Genomic DNA, 22,958 nt, shown 5'->3' with positions numbered 1-22,958 from the left:
AAGTTGCAGTGGGGGAGGTTTAGGATGGTTATTAGGGAAAAAAATTTTACTAGGAGGGTGGTGAAGCACTGGAATGGGTTACCTAGGGAGGTGGTGGAATCTCCTTCTTTAGAGGTTTTTAAGGTCAGGCTTGACAAAGCCCTGGCTGGAATGATTTAGTTGGAGATTGGTCCTGCTTTGAGCAGGGGGTTGGACTAGATGACCTCCTGAGATCCCTTCCAACCCTGATATTCTATGATTCTAAGTACGGTAGTGCAATCTGTCATCAAAGTGCACTTTACAAATGTAGATTTTTTTGGTTTATTAACTGCACTCAAAAAACAATGTAAAACTTCAGAGACTACAAGTCCACTCAGTCCTACTTCTTGTTCAGAAAATAAACGTTACATAAAAATATATAGTTTTTTTACCTAGCTGTAAGAAGTGGCCACAAGCTACTCTAAGAACTAATATTGAAAATACTAAGATCCTGAAGCAAACTCTGTTAGGGGACTGGAAAGTAATAAGCAGGTTATTGAAGATCAAGTTACTGAATTACTCACCTTAAATTATTCTGTTGACCTGATGGAATGACACTGTAATAAACAGGTATTCCTGTTGTGGGCAGTCCTTGATTTGACTGACTGGGAATTATAACAGGCTGCTGATATGTCTGCTGGGGCATTCCTTGGGAACCTTGAGGCACTGAAACCTAAAGATTGAAAACATGTGAAGACTTATTTTCTTTTGCTCCTCTGCCTCCAGACCACTCACACCCACAAGAGTTTGTTAAAAATATAGCTAATATTAAACACTAAAATGTATGTTAATTCCATAATTACCCTATCAGAGACATTACCTATCCTAGAAAATTCCCCACCTGATTATCTAACTACATATTCTAACAATTCAGTTTTTGATTAACCTGTGGAGTCTGATATATTTAAAATCAGAATTGTAACAGATTTAATATTTATGTAACAAAGACTTAAGTAAAATAATATGCAACTAATTGAATACGTAAAGTTATCAGGCTACATTTATAGTATGAAAGCAGTTAAAATTAGGACTGTCAATTAATCGCAGTTAACTCTCACGGTTAACTCAAAAAAATTAATCACGATTAAAAAAATTAATCGCACCATTAAACAATAGAATACCAACTGAAATGTATTAAATATTCTGGATGTTTTTCTGCATTTTCATATATATTGCATTCTTTGTTGTAATTGAAATCAAATATTTATTCAATACAAATATTTGCACTATAAAAATGATAAAATAAATCATATTTTTCAATTCACCTCAAACAAGTATATGGGCTCAACAAGTAGTGATCAATGGCTCCATGTCTAGTTGGCAGCCGGTATCAAGTGGCGTGCCCCAAGGGTCGGTCCTTGGGCCGGTTTTGTTCAATATCTTCATTAATGATCTGGAGGATGCTGTGGATTGCACCCTCAGCAAGTTTGCAGAGGACACTAAACGGGGAGGAGAGGTAGATACGTTGGAGGGTAGAGATAGGATACAGAGGGACCTAGACAAATTAGAGGATTGGGCCAAAAGAAATCTGATGAGGTTCAACAACGACAAGTGCAGAGTCCTGCACTTAGGATGGAAGAATCCCTACAGACTAGGGACCGAATGGCTAGCCAGCAGTTCTGCAGAAAAGGACCTAGGAGTTACAGTGGATGAGAAGCTGGATATGAGTCAACAGCGTGCCCTTGTTGCCAAGAACGCCAATGGCATTTTGGGCTGTATAAGTAGGGGCACTGCCAGCAGATCGAGGGATGTGATCGTTCCCCTCTATTCGACATTGGTGAGGCCTCATCTGGAGTACTGTGTCCAGTTTTGGGCCCCACATTACAAGAAGGATGTGGAAAAATTGGAAAGAGTCCAGCGGAGGGCAACAAAAACAATTAGGGGACTGGAACACATGACTTATGAGGAGAGGCTGAGGGAACTGGGATTGTTTAGTCTGAGGAAGAGAAGCATGAGGGGGGATTTGATAGCTGCTTTCAACAACCTGAAAGGGGGTTCCAAAGAGGATGGATCTAGACTGTTCTCAGTGGTAGCAGATGACAGAACGAGGAGTAATGGTCTCAAATTGCAGTGGGGGAGGTTTAGGTTGGATATTAGGAAAAAGTTTTTCACTAGGAGCGTGGTGAAACACTGGAATGTGTTACCTAGGGAGGTGGTGGAATCTGCTCCCTTTGAAGTTTTTAAGTTCAGGCTTGACAAAGCCCTGGCTGGAATGATTTAGTTGGGGATTGGTCCTGCTTTGAAGAGCGGGTTGGACTAGGTGACCTCTTGAGGTCCCTTCCAACCCTGATATTCTATGATTCTAAGTACGGTAGTGCAATCTGTCATCAAAGTGCACTTTACAAATGTAGATTTTTTTGGTTTATTAACTGCACTCAAAAAACAATGTAAAACTTCAGAGACTACAAGTCCACTCAGTCCTACTTCTTGTTCAGCCAGTTGGTAAGACAAACAAGTTTGTTTACATTTACAGGAGATAATGATGCCCTCTTCTTATTTACAATGTCACCAGAAAGCGAGAACAAGCATATGCATGGCACTTCTGTAGATGGCATTGCAAGGTATTCACATGCCAGATATGCTAAGCATTTGTATGCCCCTTCATACTTTGGCCACCATTCCAGAGGACATACTTCCATGCTGATGACGTTCATAAAAAACAAACAAACAAAAAAACACATTAATTAAATTTGTGACTGAACTCCTTGGGAAAGAACTGAATGTCCCCTGCTCTGTTTTACCTGCATTCTGCCATATATTTCATGTTATAGCAGTCTTGGATGATGACCCCGCACATGTTGTTCATTTTAAGAACACTTTCACTGCAGATTTCACAAAATGCAAAGAAGGTACCAACGTGAGATTTCTAAAGATAGCTACAGCACTCGAACTAAGGTTTAAGAATATGAAGTACCTTCCAAAATCTGATCGGGACGACGTGTGGAGCATGCTTTCAGAAGTCTTCAAAGATCAACACTCTGATCGGGAAACTACAGAACTCGAACCATCAAAAAAGAAAATCAATCTTCTGCTGGTGGCATCTGACTCAGATAATGAAAATGAACATACATCGGTCCACACTGCTTTGGACTGTTAGCGAGCAGAACCCGTCATCAGCATGGACGCATGTCCCCTGGAATCGTCGTTGAAGCATGAATGGACATGTGAATCTTTAGCGCATCTGGCACATACATTTCTTGTGGCGCCAGCTACAACAGTGCCATGCAAACACCTTTTCTCACTTCCAGGTGACATTGTAAACAAGAAGTGGGCAGCATCATCTCCTACAAATATAAACAGATTTATTTGTCCGAGTGATTGGCTGAACAAGAAGTAGGACTGAGTGGACTTGCAGGCTCTAAAATTTTAGATTGTTTTATTTTAGTTTTTTTGTACATAATTCTACATTTGTAAGTTCAACTTTCATGACAAAGAGATTGCACTACAGTACTTGTATTAGATGAATTGAAAAATACTATTTCTTTTGTTTACAGTGCAAATATTTGTAATCAAAAATAAAGTGAGCACTGTACATTTGGTATTCTGTGTTATAACTGAAATCAATATATTTGAAAATGTAGAAAACATCCAAAATATTTAAATAAATGGTATTCTATTATTGTTTAACAGTGCGATTAATAGCGATTCATTTTTTTTAATCGCTTGACAGCCCTAGTTAAAATATCACCTTATTTAGGTGAAGGAAGGCAGTGTCACATGCTTGTGAGTAGCAGTGACTCAAGCAAGCTATCAGGCAGACTGTTTTTTGTGGTTTCCAAAACTCCAGTTTCATTTTGTGTTGTGATCTGGTGTATTACCTTTTTTTGTTTGTTTGTTTGTTTTAAATGGGGAGGGCTCTGAAGCTGGACCAAGACAAGGGGAGAAATCCAACTCCACTTACCAATGTGCCCATCAGACTTAAGACTTGCAACCTTGATGCCATTTTGCTTGGAGGGTAAGGCAGAAAATAAACTGTTAGCCTTAAGAGTGTGGACTGCAGAGCGGCAGTGGTAAACGTGCAGGTGAATGCGTGTAAGATACAGATACAAAAACAAATGGAAAAAATTCTAGGAGATGCACAATCCTCATGGAGAGATGAGCCAAATACCTCAAAAACGTCAGGATGAAAAACACCCATGTGTTGGTGAATTCCGGGAGCAGTGAAAGAACATTACTGTCGTTATTGGAGACATGCTGTCCACATACATGGGAGACTGGATTCTTCTGGCCAGCAGTGTCCATTGTGGCTGTACCTGTCACCCTAGATGTATCCCGCCACGTAAGGGGACACAGGGCAGCATGGGCCTGACTATCCCTTTGTGCCTTCGCCCATACAGAGTCCTACAGGGCTCAAATACTGTAATAGCAAGGAAGGAAGACAGGATGGGGAATCCATTTGGACAACACATCTCAAAGAACCACAGTTACTATAAAGGTAAATAACTGTTACTTCTTTGAGCAATTGTTCATGTGGATTTCACTGTTGGTGACTAACAAGCAGTTGTCTGTTTGCTTGGAGATGGATAGTAGAAGTTTTACTTAAACAATGACCGCAGGCACCCAATGTGGAAACTTTTACAAAAGAGTAGTGTCTTCTGAATGCGTGGACTGCAGTCCATGTAGCTGTCCTGCAGAGTTCAAAAATAGGAACATTCTTCAAACAGGCAGCAGTAGAGGAAAAGGCAGAGATGTTGTTGCTGAAACCTCTGCTTCTTTCTTGGCAGTTCTGAGATCCTTTGAGCTGGCAGAGAAATTCTGCTTGAAGAAAATATCTGGTAATACTTGCCTCCATCTAGAACATAACGGCTCAGGGAGCAGAGGCACCCTAGATATTTTAAGGAATGGAAAGCCTCGTCTGTCTTTAAATTAAAAAGTTTGTTGCCTTCAAAGGGTAGGCCCTCAATTGTTGTTTGGACATAGAGGTGTCTCAGAAGATCTCCTTGGCTCCAATCTTCACAGATTTCCACAGTACACACCGCTGTGTCAGATGCACCCAGTGTAGCCTGTAAGGAAGTGTAAGATATCAGCTATCCTTTGGGCATGCTGGTCTTTAGTTCCTCTTGGTGTTCTTGAGGTACCCTGCCCACAAATTCAGACACTTGTCCCAATTCAAATAATTGTAATTGGACAGAAGCACTTGGTACTTAGCTATGGGCATCTGCTAGCTGGCAGACAGAGTGTGTATCTGAACAGATCCAGACTACTAGGGTCTTTTTCCCTAGGTTAACATTTGGGAGGCCCCTGCTGCTTCGGCCTCTCTTAGATGGCAGCTACCACAAGTGATGCTGGTAATGGGTGGGAATAAAGAACTTGGGACCTTCTGTCAGCTCACTTGGATGTGGATGGAATGGATATTGGCATGAGTCACAGGTCTTTCACAGGTTCCAACAGTACAAGCATGGCAAAACTGCCAGGCATGGGAGGACACAAGATGTCCAGGAGTTTGTGAGGTTTCTCCTGCACCACTTCCACAGGTATACATAGAGTCTCTACCATGTGCCTGATGAGGTCCTGATGCCTTGAAGTCATCAACTTGAGATGACATTGGGTGATTTACTGCCTTGTCGGGAGAGGAAGAGGAGACTGCAATGGGTTTGAGTTATAAATACTTATAAATACTACTATTCATCACTTTCCTCCTGCTTTTCCAGAATCTGAGGCTGCAATAGCTGGCCGAGCTGTTTAGTCTATATTGCTTCTTCGGGGAAGAACGATCAAACGCTGGCAGGGCCAATAATACATTCTAAATAGAATATAGATACACCCCTGTAGGGCATCCAATAGGCTGATACAGCATGGGTGGGGGAGTTAGGGGACACCAGGAGGGATGGTCTCTATAAGCTCTACTGCCCCTTTCAGATTGCTCCCCAGAGTCTCTCCCACTGTGCTACCCAAACAGGGGAAGAAGGGTATGCAGGTGAAGAGTCCCTACTATGCCCTGACAGGGATGATGAAGTAGTACACCTCTGTCAAGGAACGGGCATCCTCTCAGAAGTGCCCTGGCTCTGTTCTCTCCTTAACAGAGTAGTGGGTGCAGTTGGTACCAGAAATACCCCCTTTAACTGTCACAGTGACGTCTCAAGATCTGATGACTTAGCTATCACCACCCTCAACCTCTCAGAACAAGACAGCCAGCACCAGACTCTCAGATAAATCACCTTGGCACAGTATATGCCCTAGGTACCAACACACTAGCTATTGATGTGCTGAGGACAGAGGAACTTGGTTCCAAGGTTGCCTGTAGAGAAGTGCTGAATACTGAGGTGCCAGGTTCTGAACGACTGGTACTGAGAGAGAAGCAGTCAGCAGGGTTAGTGGGTACTTCCTGCTCTAACAGTTAGTTCCAGGGCACCAGAGGGATCCTTCTCAGGCAGCAGTTGGCTGCTCCTTGAATGCTGAGCTTGAGACAAGTCAGAATTATGAGTCACGTGCCTTGTGTAAGCAGACAGACCAGAGTACTGAGGTCTAGCTGAATCCTTCCTTTCGACGTCCAAGGAGGCTTGCATATAATACTACAGAAGGAACAATCTTAAGTGGGCTTCTCTAGCTTTTTGAGCCTGCTTAGAGGAGGGGGGACATACCCCTCTCCTAAACAAAACAGGCACCTCGAGTGCCCACCATTAAGTGGCACTAAAGCTTCACAAAAGGGCTGGTTTTAAGCCCCGGTGGTTTCACTTCTGTCGTTTTGCTAGAACTCCTGTAAGGAAGAGGGCAGGGAGGGAGTTCCAGCCTTATAAGATTTTTGCATGTGTTACCAAAAGGCAACAAGTCTAACTAACCACTGACGCTAAACTAGCACCATCCACAGAGAAGCAAGTGGACATTGTAGGGGTTCTGTCTCACTGCCACAGGTGGTAACAAACAACTGAGCGATGGTTGGGCCTGCTCTGCCCTTTATGCCCTCGGGTGGGTGTGGAGGTGGAGGGGCCAACGGACATTGCTGGCCAAAAGAATCTTATCTTGCATGCCTGGGGTGCATGTGCACCACGAGTGGAATGCATGTGGATGATCACTTGAAGAAGAATGCTCAATGTATCCCATCTTTATAGAAAAGCTGATTAAGATCCAAATCCCAAGAAACTTTAAAGACCTAGCCTGTGTTGAATATTTGTACAGGATTTCACAAAGGGGATGAGTAAACAATTATACATAACTAATTGCAATAATAGCAGACTATAAATGTCAAGACAGGATGCTGGAAGCTCTATGCTAAAACATTTTAAGGGATTGAAGCACGAGGGGTTTTTTTGTTTTTTTGTTGTTGTTTTTTTAAACAGATCCAACTCAGGGCAACTGTTAAAAAAAAGCTTTAGTGAAATAGGCTTTTTAAAAAATACAGCATAATGGGAGTTGGAAGGCCTTTGCTCTATTCCCAACTCTACCAGTGTCATGCTGTGTGAACTCAGGCAAGTCACCTGTCTGAGTTTCTCCTTCTGTAAAACAGAAATAATACTTAGCGACACTTTGTAATGTTAAAAGATCTTTGCATCAAAAGAGCTTTAGAAGTGAAAAGTTATACATTTGAATGTACAAATGTTTGTGCCTCTGCTTCATTCAGAATGTTACCTTAACATAAGGGTTATACCAGTGCTTCTTAAAATGAAACAAGTATTTAAGATGAAACTTAGGAGGATCAGAGAATGGCAATAATGTGATTGGGCAAAACAGAGGGCTGGCGACTGAAAAAGTTTACACGAGGCATAGAATATAATTATTCTACATAGAAAATTCTCTGCTCCACATTTACCATATATCAATTATTCCATCAAGGGAAGTAGCTCTGCTATAGAAACTAAGTGATAACCTCCATGATAAACTAACTTGATAGGACAGAAAATGGCCTAAATTCTTGAGTTCTACATAATAGCAAGGAAGACTAGCAATGACAATAGCTGCAATAGTGCCAAATAATGCCAAAATGTTCTCTTTCCCCCTAAAACAATGGAAAAGCTTGGTTCATAGGGATTTCAAAGTTTGAGTCCTAGGAATTCTAAGAATTAATCAGGAGATTTTTCTGTAACAGAAGAAAAAAGCAAACAACAAAATGCAGAAGTCTTAGCAGCTCTGGTTTCATGTACTCTGCACCATATTTAATGCTATGCGTTGGACTGACACTCAGAACCTCCATGAAACTATTTAAAAAGGAAAGCTGTGTATTTGTAGTGCTCCTGCTTCAGACATTTCACATTACCTTTTAAAGATACTCTTAAGCTCCTACTGGAGCTTTTTTCAGCCTACAAAAGTTGTTCAGATTTTTTAAAATTGCTTTAAATATTCAAACAAATGACAAGGAAGTTCTGAAAAGATAAACTTACCTGATAAGATGGCACTGAATTGTATGGAACAATCACACCCTGTATCTGATTTCCAACGTTGTTGTGTTGGCTACTGACTAGATTTTGATTCTGAGACTGCTGAACTCCAACCAACCCCTGGTAGGCTTGCTGCTGGTTAGGCATAACTTGGTACCCTGTAATTACACAAATATTCAAATCTTGTTTTGAAAACAATTACATTACATCTATAACATGTTTTACACACAGATGCACATATGGAAAGGTTATGCAATTTTGTTAAGACATCTAATAGAACTTTCTTATAGGGATGTCAGGCCAGACTTAATCCCAAATTCATGTTTTGGAAGAACAAGCATTTACAAAAACAAAAAAGAGTAATAGACTCAGACTTTAAGGCCAAAAGGGGCCACCATGATTTAGTCTCACCTCCTACAAGCCACAAAACCTCACACACTCAGTTCTGTAATAGATCTATATCCTCTGATGAGTTACTGAAGTCCTCAAATCTTGATTTTAAGTCTAAATTACAGAGGCTCCACCATTTACTCTAGTTCAAACAAGCAAGTGACCCATGCCGCATAGGAAGGCAAATTCCACCCACACCTCCACCCAGCCCCCAGGGTCTCTGACAATCTGGCCTGAGAGAAAATTCCTTCCTTACCCCAAATATGCCAATCAGTTAGACCCTGAGCATGTGGGCAGGACCCACCAGCCAGACACTTGGGAAAGAATTTTATGTAGTAATTCAGAGACTTCCTCATCTAGATATTAGACTTTAGAGTAAAACAGTGGAAACATGAAAAATTAAAAACAAAAACAAACAGTCCCCTGCATTCTTTGTAATCCAGATATTGCAGCATTGGGGCATACATGACAATCTCAAAATGAAATACAGTAGAAACAGACTGTACCAAAAAAGGGAAGTTGGTTAGTGTTTATTCTTCAAGCAATCGATAATGCAAAAAATTAAGCTTGATTTTGTAAATTCCATTAATTTTTATAATTTAAGAGGTTATTCATATCTTTGGTAAGGAAATTTTTTGTTGTTGCTTTAAATATATGAACATTAAACCCAGTTGTGTCCTTTTAAAAACTGGTTATTCCAGCTTTAGAGAAGTCTCAGTTGCCTAATAAGAACAGTTAGGTTTTATAAAAGTACTAGTAGGAGTTCTCCAAAAGGAACAACTAATCGAAGTAAACATAAAAATAAACCATTGGCCCTTCAACTCTGGCAGCTTGGTGAGAGTGGAATTTACAGTGTGTATACAGAGAATTAAGATCGTTTGGATCCATTCGTCTACACCACGAAATACCAAAACTCAAATCAGTTAGTCTGCAGTGATGATAGCAATACCAATATGGAGACAATTACCATTTTCCAAGTGCCACTGAACAATGTTGGATGGTTATACAGTAACTGCTTGCACAACACTATAAATGGGCTATTCTATCATTAAGACATGTATGTAACTCCCATTAATACTAATGTGAATTACACATTGTATCAATGACAAAATAATATATCTCATTGATTTGACTTGTAAGCAAGTGAATTTATTTAGTTTTCCCTGTCAGAAGCACTTTTATTTTCAACAAGCCTAAACTTTTAAAAACTAAAAAAAACCTTAAGGAAGTTTCTGCAAAAATACCACAAATTTAACATCAGAATGATTACGAAAACCACAAGAACCTTTGAAGAAAAATGTTGTGTGTTATTACACAACATCAAACTCCATTAGTCTTTATTACTGTGATCAGGTCACATAAATAAAATAATAAAATAGCATTGCTTTGATGGTCCATCCAAAGATACTGATAGATTTTGCTGGTTTTCTAAAGCTCTCTGGGGACAAAACTTTTCTGCCTATGGACAGTCTGGTGTGGCCATTACAGCCATTTGTTGCCCATGATTACAGATGCCACAAGGTCCAGGCACCTCTTCCCCTTTGCATCACCTTCACAGGTTGCCATGGTTTACCTGCAACCGACGAAGCGAGAGGTGAAGAAACTGAAGCACAGATGGAAGGATGACTCTTGACAAAGAGTTTTTAGGTTCTTGCGCCAAGGCTAAGGTGGATGTCAGGAGATTCTTCTCCTCTGCTGTTATGTAGGCAAATCCTGCTCAGTGGAACCATTTCTACTGGTAGGTCATCTAATTAACTAAGTCTGCTTCCAACCAGTTTCTGAATCAACTTCACCCGATTCTCTACTGTCTTGTACCTTGTGTAGTCATATACACGTGTGCAAAGTGAACGTGAAATGCTACCAAATCAAAAAGGGGGTGAAAATATAGAAAATACAAAGGCAGTGGAAATTCAAGGGTAAGTGCTGCTCAGTGGCGGAAGCTCTCACGTCTACATCATGGACAAAACTGTCAAAGCCTCAGGAGCTCCCAAAATAGTAATATGACAGAAGAGTATAAGCACACCATGCTCCCTGGATGAATTTCATCCATGCTCCCAACTGGAAGAGGTTCTATTTGTGGCATGTGAGAGCCATTCAGCCACGAGTCGATTGACAAAAACCAGTAGGGGATACCCAAGCTCATTATTGGCAAGGTTAGAGAGGGCAAGCTGCCAGCAGCCCTCAAACACAGAATAATTCAGCCCTTGTTTGCAAGAGATCACTTTATTTTAAATAACCTTGCAAACTATTATCTGGTCTCTAAGCCTCCCCTTTTCTGGGAAAGGTCATTAAGAAATTGATGGCAGGCCAAATCCAACTGACACACTCCGATTCTTTGGCTATCAGTCAGCCAATTCTTTCCTAGCAGTGGACAGAGATCAAACAACTTTTTACTTCTCTGTTAGGATATAGATTATTAAATATTTACATACAGTGCCAAAGGTGCACCTGCAGCCCTGTCAGAAAAGGTGACAGCACAGAACTGAAGGGTAACTGATGCTGTAGGTTGATGTCACCGTATCATATTTGTAAGGTTATCTTTACCACCTAAGGGACTAAAGAATCAATTAAAAATTAAAATAGAGCTCAGTTAAGCACAAAATAAAAAGGGCAACTACATGAAATTTTACACAGCTGTAAAAATCATACAGGGGACTTTGCCTATAACGAAGAATTCAGAAATGTGTCTGCCAGTCCCACTTCCAGTTTCTTTAAAAACCTATGTTCAATACAAAAAGAGCAATGAAACTTGCCTGATTTCACTGTGAATTACACCTGGATCATACTGGGATGAACATACAAAACACAATGAAACAGTGTGTAAAGGCCAGATGTACTGCATATGCTGACTCAGTAGTTCATTAAAATCCATATGGACAAAAATGGCAATGACTCAGCTCCAAAAAAAGGCTGCTCTTCTATTTGAAGTGTTGGTCACTTCTCAAGAAGAATCTAGTGTATTTTCTACCTTTCTGGAATAGTGTCTCAAATTCACTCAGTAACTTAGAACTCTGCTCCCTTCTCCTTCTATGTTTTGGAGGTAAGTGATGTACCATTAATTTTACAGGGTGCTCAGAAAACATGATGATGATAGCTAGAGAAATACCTATATGTAAACAGCACATTGCTTACACACATTCAAATGACTAGTCATGCAAAACTGTAAGAAACAAAACCTTTTACAAATACATATGTTTACATGGATATGGTAGAATTAGAGGTTGTTCAGAGAAGGGCAATGAACATTTTTAGAACATGGAAGAACTCGTATGGAAAGAGATTAAAGAGACTGGCATTGTTTACCTTTGAAAAGAGATGAATAAGAAGACATGATAAAAAGTATAAAGAATGGCTAATAGAAGAGAGAGGCAGCATCAGTTTTCCCCATCTAATAATACAAGGGGATATTAAATGAATTTTAAAAGGTGGCAGATTCAAAATTAATAAAAACTCAGCAACACTCAAAAAGGGACTAGATAATTCATAGATTCATAGATATTTAGGTCAGAAGGGACCATTATGATCATCTAGTCTGACCTCTTGCACAACGCAGGCCACAGAATTTCACCCACCACTCCTGCAAAAAAACCTCACACCTATATCTGTGCTATTGAAGTCCTCAAATCGTAGTTTAAAGACTTCAAGAAGCAGAGAATCCTCCAGCAAGTGACCCGTGCCCCATGCTACAGAGGAAGGAGAAAAACCTCCAGGGCCTCTTCCAATCTGCCCTGGAGGAAAATTCCTTCCCGACCCCAAATATGGCGATCAGCTAAACCCTGAGCATATGGGCAAGATTCATCAGCCAGATACTACAGAAAATTCTTTCCTGGGTAACTCGGATCCCACCCCATCTAATATCCCATCACAGGCAATTGGGCCTATTTACCACGAATATTTAATTACCAAAACCATGTTATCCCATCATACCATCTCTTCCATAAACTTATCGAGCTTAATCTTAAAGCCCGATAGATCTTTTGCCCCCACTGCTTCCCTTGGAAGGCTATTCCAAAACTTCACTCCTCTGATGGTTAGAAACCTTTGTCTAATTTCTAGTCTAAATTTCCGGGTGGCCACTTTATATCCATTTGTTCTTTTGTCCACATTGGTACTGAACTTAAATAATTCCTCTCCCTCTCCAGTATTTATCCCTCTGATATATTTATAAAGAGCAATCATATCTCCCCTCAACCTTCTTTTAGTTAGGCTAAACAAGCCAAACTCCTTGAGTCTCCTTTCATAAGACAAGTTTTCCATTCCTCGGATCATACTAGTAGCCCTTCTCTGTACCTGTTCCAGTTTGAATTCATCCATTATATAGGTAACAAAAATATCCAGAGCTACAATACTCAATGCTAACGATTTTGGAAGAAACATGAGGAAGAAACCTAATGTGGGAAGAGAGATCATTTCACACCTGCGTAACTGCAGGGTTTCTTGCACCTACTTCTGAAGCATCTGGTGTTGATCACTGTTGGAGACAGGATGCTGGACTAGACAACTACTGAGTGCAAACTAGTATGGCAATTTCATATTCCAATACATATTTTAAATTAAGAGTACAACAATTTCTAAAGGACAACAACTGAGAACAGATTAATAAAAGCACTCATATTTTTGTTTGAAGTGTCAACAAGATTCAATTGAAACCAATTCAAATCAACATATTTCATGAAATATAGTAACTTCATGATGAATGTGATCAAGCACTGGGGACAGAACTAGCATATTTCTGTCCTGCAAAGACAACCTTACCCTTATAAATCAAAACACTGTACCTGTGACCACAACTGACCACATAAAATGATGTTTCCCTCCAACTTAGCCCCACAAACAGAAGCAGCAAATTTCAGACAAGGGCTCAAGGTGGATTTGCTTTCTACTAGGTAGAATGATAGCTGTTAAAATAACTGATTTAAATGAATGTTTACAGGAAAACCATGGTTGTTACTCCTGCCTTGCCTCACCCAAGCTCTAACCATTAGACTCTGACTCGGCATGACTGCCCGCATCCTGGTAACTGACAGCTTGTTTGTGAAAAGCAAAGCCAAACACTACACTGCAATTGGGACATATCACGACTGAGCTATATTGGCATGCATATGTGGGTAAAGTTTCCATAGAACTTGTCCTCATTATGCCACTCGAGTTGGGTTTTGGTATTTTTACTGGCACCAAAATGTTCTCAATCAATGCATGAACATAGCACATCAATTTTTTCGGACTCTTCCTAGGATAAAAGCAGCATAATGTAGTTCATATACAAACTGCAATTAACACAAACATGTATTCATTTAGAAAGATCACAAAAGGGCATCAGATAAACTCACAAAAATGATTAAGAAATATTTAGAGTATTATCAGCCATTTGAATTAACACTGTAAATTGGTTTTATTCATACCTGTTTGTGAAAAAGAGCAGCACTGAAATCTGAATGTGATAGGACACTCAGTATATTAGGATATTAGCTTCAGAAAATTATGCAGCTGAATCTTAGTTCCATTATTAAAGAAACAATCAGACAGTATATCTGTGCATTAGATTCGAAATACAAGACAGGCACTGCACATAAATATTTTCCACTTGTCACTATCAGTGCCATTTAATTCATACTTTGAGAATCAATATTAAAAGGGACTTCCCAAAGACAGCACTTACAGTTTTATTTAATATGAAGAAATCTGTGATTCTGAACTATATATAAACTTCTCATGGCTTAACTATCCTTACAGATTTTTTTTAAATAAATGAGATGCCTCAATGTATTTGGTGACTAGATGACGTAAGGCACGCAAAAGGAAGTATACTGGGAGTAACTGTATTAATATTGAAGCTACAGAATATGTTGGATGCAATCAATAGTGCTGCAAACTAAAATTCTCGTTTCCAAGCAACTGCAATGTAGCTGTGAATATTTTTCAGTCTCTACTGCACTTCCAAAAAGAGAATTAATTTTGCAAGCTTAGGAGAATAACTAGGACAATATAAATTGATTGCTAAGATGGTTCCCCAGAGGGTTAAAAAAGGTTCTCTTTGTAGCTTTACTATTCCACCTCGGCACAGGAAGTGGAATGACAGAAATGCAGCACTCAGCAGAAAAAGGTGGCACCTGCTGGAACAGATGGTTTTATTTTCAGAAATATTCTGAACTAGCAGCTAAATAAAACCACATGCTTCTTAATATTTGCTCAGCAAAGTAGTTAAAAATAATATTTTAATCTATCAGTTAACTTAAATAAAATCTTGTTTATGGCACCTAGATCTCCACTTAATGCAGAAAAACACATTAAGAGATAATTTTTTCAATGAAAGTAACATTTAACAAACAACTCAGTTAGAAAAATTCATGTAAATAATAACTAGTGGTAATTTTCAGAGTTAGAGGTTGTACAGCAGATGCTGGTTTTAACTCCCTCTTAGACAAATACAGTTACACCCTTTGACATGAGTCACTTCCTCGATTAGCTGAAGCACCATCTTCCTGAAGTTTTTTTTTTATGTTGACACATTTTGGACAAGCAGGTTGTAAACTCTTTGATCAAAAGGCAGCATACAAGTTAAACACACACCCGAAACCCCTTGAAAAGGAAGCAAGGAAGCAGCTGAAAAAGAGACCGGTTCACTGTGAGAAATGTAACCCTCTCAGACAGTGTTACGGCCCCGAATCCAACAGCTCATGAAAAAGGCCAAACCATTCCACAACATTAAATAAATATGCTTCAGTTACAATGTTCTCTGAAGTAATCACAAATGTAAACAAATATTTGTACAAAAATAAGAAACAGTTCATTGGAAAGTTGTTTTATAGTTATTAAAAACTTCATAATACAAATAAAATTGACAGCTATTAATCAATACAATTAAAAGTAAGATGTATTAATTCTCAGTTTGGTATGGTACATGCTATATTATCCAAGTGGCACACTGCTAATGTCGCAGAGGCAGCTGCTGCAAATAAGGACCAATTATTTTAGGTACAACTTTGTATTGACTTAATATAGCAGTCTTCTGAATTTTTACCCAACAAATCTAAAAAGAGGACACCAGAAAAAACAGGGGCACATGTCCATGACTTGCTCAGGTGGTTAATACTAGCATGTGGAACCTAGGGTCTATGTGGAGCAAGTTGGTGGACTCAGTCTAAATACTTACTGGACAGATATTGACAAAATAAAATCCATCACCACAATTAGTATTATTGTTTGCAGGCTCAGCAGAGGAGCCAAGAACTAAATGGGATTAGAGACTGGATCACCCTCCTACCTCTAGTGTCGTGGTACCCCAAGTCAGGATTAAGGTACACTGGGATCTGCAGGGCTGCTGCCTTATGTTTTATCTATTTTGGGGATAGAGAACTTTCAACTCCATACTTTATACAAACACTACATTCACTTAAAATGTAAGATGATAAAAATGCACATTCCAGTTATCTTTGTCTGTGCTGCATGAAACTACATGGTGGGATGTGCCACCAGGGGAAGGTGGTCGTTACACCGTTCTGTATAGCACGGAGATCCTGTGGGACCAATTTTATACAATCAAGTTTCCAAACAGAAATATAAACAATTATTTACCTGACAGTAACTGTGGTTCTTTGAGATGGGTCATCCATATATATTATACAGGTAAGTAACTGATTCTTCTTTTGAAGATTGTCCGTATATATTTCACTGTTGGGGATGCACTAACGGTCACCTCAATCACAGGAGGTATTCGGAGTTTACAAAACAATGATGATAAGACGGCCCTGCCAAAACACTGATCAGAGCCTGATGCTTCCTCTATGAAGTAATGCTGAGTCAGTGTATACACTGAACCTCAGGTAGATGCCCTAAGTATTTCTAATAGTGGAACATTTTTCAAAGAAGCTACACTCTCAATGGTGGGTCTAAGTTGTCTATTTCATAGCACAACTTAATACATGTATAAATTCAATTAGGAAGTCTCTGTGTTGATATGACCTATCCCCATAAACTACACATCATCTGGGAGATATACCTATATAGATTTAGGGTAAGGACAGCACTGTAAAAATACCTACAATGTGAAATTTAGCATCTGCTGGAATCTGGCTCTGGAAAGAAAACAGGCAGATGTATTACTTGGCTGACATCAAAGTCTGAGACTACCTTTGGCAAGAATTTTGGGTGAGGTCCCAAGATTACTCCACATCTGTATGAAAAACTATGTATATAGATTCTGCCACAAGAGCTTGTATCTTTCCTACCCTTTTGGCAGATATTATTGCTACTACAAAGGCAGTTTTGATGGAGAGATAGAACACAGAACATATAGCAGGTGGCTCAAAGAGTCAACCCATCAACCCAGGTCAAACCTGTCAGCCCAATTCTGAGATCTCAAGAAGTGGGAGGCTTTCTAACTGAGGGAAATAGCCGCATGAGGGCTTTGAAGAACCTAGCTACTGTAAGGTGTGAAAATGAGGAATACTCACGAAAGGGAAGGCAGAAAGCAGATATCGCTGCGTGGTGGACCCACAGGGAGCTTACAGATAGCCAAATGTTCTTTAGTAATAGAAGGTAATCCCAGTGTATCTGGTATCTGAGTTTGAAACAGAGACAAGGGGTGGTGTGGCCTCATAATGAATCTCTTCCACTCGACAAAATAAACAAGCCTTGCAGAGTCCTTTCTACTGTGGATGAGAATATTCTGTACTTCACCTGAACAGGTCCTCTCTGCTGATGTTAACTGGCCAATATCTATGCCACCAGGTTCAGGGACAGTGGATCCAGATGGAGGATCTGGCCATCTCAGATACCACATCCGACTGAAGAAGCAATTGGATCTGAGGCTGAATGCAGAGATTTCCTCAGGTCAGAGAGCCAGAAGCACCTCAGCCATGCTGGTGCTATCATGATCATCCTGGCCATACCCTATCTGAATTTTCCAATGACTCTTGGGAAAAATGGAATTGGAGGACAAGCACCCATTAGGGACAGAGATCAAGAATGTGTTGGAGAGAGAGCCTTGTGTCTGCCTTTCTGTGGAGCAGAACTTGAGACACTTGTTTTCATTGGTGGTCAAGACGTCTATGGTTAGATGATCTCACCTGATGACTTCTTGGGTAATGGTACCTTTTATTGACCACACAAGGTCATTTGCAAACTATCTGCTGAGGTGATACCATTTGCAACTCTGGTAAATCTATGGCTAATGGAGTAATCTTGTGACAGATACAGTAATTCCAGAGATTTACCACTCCTTGACATAGATACAGAATCTTGCTTCCCTTGTTTGTTTATATAAACACGGTTGTAGTGTTGTCTGTTGTGACCTGAATTGTCAGATCTTTCAGAGCTGGGAGGACAACTATATATGCTTGACAAATGATCCTTACCTCCAAGACGTTTATGTGAAGCCAGACTTCTTGAGAAGTCCATAGACCCTGTTTAAGAGTATGCCTACAGTACAGAAGCTACACCAGCATAGCTACATCACCATAATGTGGACACAACTACATACCAGAAGGGGTTTTTCTGTTGGTAAGACGACCACTTTCCTGAACAATGGTAGCTCCATCAATGGAGGAAAAGGTTACTCACTTTGTGCAGTAACAGTGGTGCTTCAAGATGTGTGTCCCTAAGGATGCTCCACTTCAGGTGCGCATGCATCTCTCGGGCCCTTGACCGGAGATTTTATCTTACAGTTGTCCGTTCAGCCAGTTCATGCACCCCATGCTAACTCGTGCTGCACATCAAGACTAAACAGGGATGCCTGGGTGAACCACCCTCCATTCCTTCTCCCCCTCAATGCCCCACAGAGAACAGTCAGAAGCAGAGGGGAGAAAAGGTTGGGTAGCAAAGCACCTATACGGCAACATCTCAAAGAGCCACAGTTACTGCACAAGGTGATTAACCTCCTCTTCAAGGAATGTTCCCTGTGGGTGCGCCACTTCAGGGGACTTCTAAGTAGTATCCCTGATGGAGGGAGCGAACTTCGGGATCGAGTCTAGAACTGAAAATAGTACCACAGGACCAATAGCTGCATTAGATATGGCAGCATGGATCAATGTGTAAAGTTTAGAAAACCTATGTACTGAATCCCATGTAGCAGCCCCACGTATCTCGGATAGGACAGGTTCTTGAGAATGCTGTGGATGTTACTTGTGATTTGGTAGAATGTGTTATCAGCCTTTGGGGCAGATGAATACCTGCTGGATCGTAACAAGTGATAATACACTCGGATATCCATCTTGACAGTCCCTGAGAAGAGACCGTGGACCCCCAGAATCTATCTGTGAAGAAGATATACAGTCTCGGTGACTTTCAAAATTGTTTGTATCTAAGTAGAAAGCCAATGCCCTTCTAACATCCAAGTTACGAAAACATGTCTCCTGCAGAGAACTATGCGGTTTTGGAAAAAACATTGGTAGATGAAGGGATTGGTTCAACTGGAAAGCCAACAGTACCTTAGGCAAGGATTTAGGGTGTGGGTGTAAAAAGAATTTGCCCTTAAAGAACACTGTAAGCGGGTGGGGTGGGGGAGAGCTACCATTAAGGCTCCAATCTCCCCAACCCTATGAGCCAACATGATGGCTACTAAAAAGGCTGATCTTGGAGGAGAGAACTGGTTGCCATTGGTTCAAATGGAGGTTTCATAAGGCATCTAAATATCAGGCTGAGGTCCCAGGTCAGGGCAGGGTCTTCAATCTGGGAGTAGACATTCCCCAGACCCTTAATTAACCTGGACAACAACAGGAGGGAGGGATAGCTCAGTGGTTTGAGCATTGGCCTGCTAAACCCAGGGTTGTGAGTTCAATCCTTGAGGGGGCCATTTGGGATCAGGGCAAAAATTGGGGATTGGTCCTGCTTTGAGCAGGGGGTTGGACTAGATGACCTTCTGAGGTCCCTTCCAACCCTTGGTATTCTATGATAGGAGGTGAGCAAATACCAAGAACTCGTCCACTGGAGGATGAAAGGCTGATACTGTGGCCAAATGAACCTTAAATCCAGCAAACTGATAACCCCGACTTCTTTAGATCCAACAGGTAATCTAGGATGACTGAAAGATGCAAAGATTCAGGCAGAGGGTGGCAGTGGCAACACCAAGGGAAGAATCTCTTCCATTTCTGCAGGTAAGTAGTGCAGGCTGTCTTCTTTCTACTGTTTAAAAACACCTGTTGCACTTCTGCAGAGCAGGAGGATTATAATCCTGTGAACCACAGAGGAACCATCCCCTGAGGTGGGGAACCCCAAGCTGGGATGAAGCACATGATCCGCAGCCTGAGAGAGCAGACCAAGAGTGGGCCAAAGCTTGAACTGTGGTCGGATGCATGAATGAAGCAGGTAAGGGGGCCAAGGTTGTCTCAGTCAAGTCAGGAATATAAGGATAACTGGCTTTGTCCTGTCTGATTTTGTTCATCACTTTTAGTATCAGAGGTGTTGGAGGAAACACAGAGCAGACCCTTTGTCCAAAATGGACGACAGGCATCCTGCAAAGAGTTGTGGCCCAGTCTCCCGCTTGAACAGAAGGTGGTGAAGGGAGCCACCTCTGGAAGTCCCCATCCTTGGAATATACTGCCTAGCTCCCATTTGTAGTTCTGGGAGAAGCATCTGCTGAGAACATCGGCTGCGGTGTTCTGAATACCCAGGACGCAGATCTGATGAGTTATGCACCAGTTCCATAGTTTCCTTACTTCGGTGCACAGGGAGGGAAGGATCTCGCTCGTCCTTGCTTGTTGATATGGAATATGCAAGATATGTTATTTGTCATAACCCTGATGAGGGGTAGGAAACGAAGGCAAGTGCTCCTGACTGCCCTGAGTTCCCACAGACTGATGTGGAGATTGGTTTCTTGAGTTGTCCATCTGCCCTGAGTCATAAGGGCATTGAGGTGAGCTCCAGATCCCAACAGGATTTCTGAGGATTGGAGCCAACAGGATCCCCTCATGGCAACTGATACAGCCATAGATCGGAATGCCTTGTCATCAACACTGAGGGCTGCTTGAAGTGATGAATGTGCAATAAGTTGTCCCTCTGAGATGAAGGATTAAACTCCTCTCTCTCACCTTGAGGAATTCTGTCACAGAATTTGGAGGAGTCCCAATTAAAATAATTGTACTTCACCAATAAGGCCTAGTAATTGAAGATTCTTACTTGTTGGCTTTACATCAAATAATTTGTGTGACTGTCTCAAGGTGTTGCTTTTTGCTGACTTTTTCTGGTTGAACCAGTGACTCAGGTGTAGGTTATGTGGAAAATTGCTCAAAGTCAAGGGAACACACTTGGTATCAGCAATCTGTTCTTTTTGATGCTGGTGCCAAAGAAGTCTGCCAGAATAACTTAGTTGGCTCTAAGAGCCCCTCATTGATGGGAATTGCAAGTCATCCAGGTACAGAAGTGTGAAGAATGTCTAGGAGCTTGAGAGACTTCTTTTGGACAACTTCCACTGGAATCTTCAGTGCATCAGCCAGTTTTCTGGAACATCTTGTAGTCTTCTGGAGGCAGATATATAGATATAGCCTCATCAGGAAATGAGGATAAGATGGGCACTAGTATAGGATGGTCCTCTGTCTGTAAATCCTCATCAAAGCCCTAACAACTCTGTTCCTTTGGCATCACTGCAGTTTGGGCTGGTGAAGAAAGATCTAGCCCTGGACCAGGATGCAGGTGCTAGTCTTCTAGGCTGATGAAATCCCCACAGTGCCCAATAAGGCTGAGAGTGTTGATAGGCATAGTGAGCAGGTAGCCATGGGGCTGGATACCCCTATACATTTCACAAAGGTGTCCTTCTGAGAGCTCTTACATTTGGAGTAATAAAAATGAGCTTGACTCCTTCTCTGGTGTATACTGCTCTGGATATCTAGCTCCCAGAGGATGAAATGGTGACACCTCCCTACCATTTTCAGAGCCTGAGGAAGAGAAGGCGTATTCCTCCTGTTCAGTAATGGAATAGGCGAGTTGGTCAGTACCAAAGGAAGTACCTTCACTACTGATAACAACGGTGAGTCCAGCACTAAAGAGGCCATGATGTTGGAGGCACAAGGACACTCAAGGAAAAGGCAGGCCCTCCAACGGACACAGCTGACCAAAAGCATGCACACAGCAGTAGAACATATATATGGACAAGTACACAAAAAAGAACCTCCTTCTGTTGTCGAAAAAACAGCAAACTGATTACTTTACTTGATTTTAGGGCCTGGCTAGCAGAAGGTGACTTTGCAAATTACAAAGTGCATGATGTTGCAGTGAAATCCAGACCCCCCTCCCCCAAAATATTTTGCACTTGTATAGTACTTTTGTTGCAATAATCTCCAAGTGCTCTACAAACATTAGTTAAGCCTCATAATACTCCTTGGAAGTGTTGACAGAATACCTGTTTTACAGGTAGGTAAATGGGACACAGGACTTGCTCATGGCCACACAGCTTGGCAGCAGCAAACCTAGGAATAAAAAACATTCCTTGGCCCATGCTCTAGCATCTTAATGACATCTCCTCTCAACCATGCTTATTGGTTCAATATGCATGGATAACATATTTACAGTCTCATTATAACCTAGACGTGAGGCAGATGAACAAAAGGGGGGGAAAATTGATATCTCCTATTTTTGTTCATGTAACATGCAACTTTGTGCTTAATTTGAGGCTTATGATACTGCAGCAGGTAAATAGAATCTGAGCCCATGATGCATAACTTTAAAAGCAGGAAAAAAGCCCAAACCCCAAAACCCAGCAGCACGCTGTGAAATGAGAACACCTTGCTCAGAGAAAATACAAACAGAAGTCTTAAGCTGTGCTATTTTACTGGCATCAAATACATACAAGTTTCAGCTTGGATAGCCAGAAAAGCTCACCCAACCTTACAAATCTAAACGAACTCCTTTCCACACTAAGTTGTCATAATTCAATTTCCCTCTGACTCTTAGTTGTTTATCATAACTCAATTTCCCCCTCTAACCAGGGCATGGTTAGGCCTTAGTGAGAATGGGAATTTATTTACCCCCCCAAAAAGTCCAATTTTAAATATATTTTTAAAATGTCATACTTTATAATACCTAATATCATTGTAGTTACATTGTGGCTGTGTTTCTTGATAGCCTTCATATTACACATAAATTAATGGTAATTATAGGTTACTATACAACTAAAGTGCTTACTACTACTTCGGTTTCATACTTAATGCATGTATTTTTAGAATCTAGATAATTAACACACTAATTACCGTCAGTGTAGCTCAACTTCTGGTTACATGAATTAGTACATATGACAGGCCACAGATA

General features: G+C 40.8%; 1 protein-coding gene across 9 annotated transcripts in view; it reads right to left on the bottom strand.

Moving 5' to 3' along the window:
- Positions 1 to 22,958, bottom strand: part of R3HDM1 (R3H domain containing 1) — a 169,366-nt gene that overhangs the window by 19,910 nt on the left and 126,498 nt on the right. For all 9 annotated transcript variants that reach the window (XM_075117800.1, XM_075117801.1, XM_075117793.1 and 6 more), the window contains 2 exons: positions 8,334 to 8,488; positions 543 to 691 (listed from right to left, as the gene is read on the bottom strand). In XM_075117800.1, the coding sequence (XP_074973901.1) occupies positions 543 to 691; positions 8,334 to 8,488 (304 nt within the window). The remainder of the gene's footprint in view (positions 1 to 542; positions 692 to 8,333; positions 8,489 to 22,958) is intronic.

Source organism: Caretta caretta, chromosome 11 (assembly GCF_965140235.1).
Source record: "Caretta caretta isolate rCarCar2 chromosome 11, rCarCar1.hap1, whole genome shotgun sequence".
Lineage (NCBI taxonomy): Eukaryota > Metazoa > Chordata > Testudines > Cheloniidae > Caretta > Caretta caretta.
This window is presented reverse-complemented; position numbering and strand designations above follow the sequence as displayed.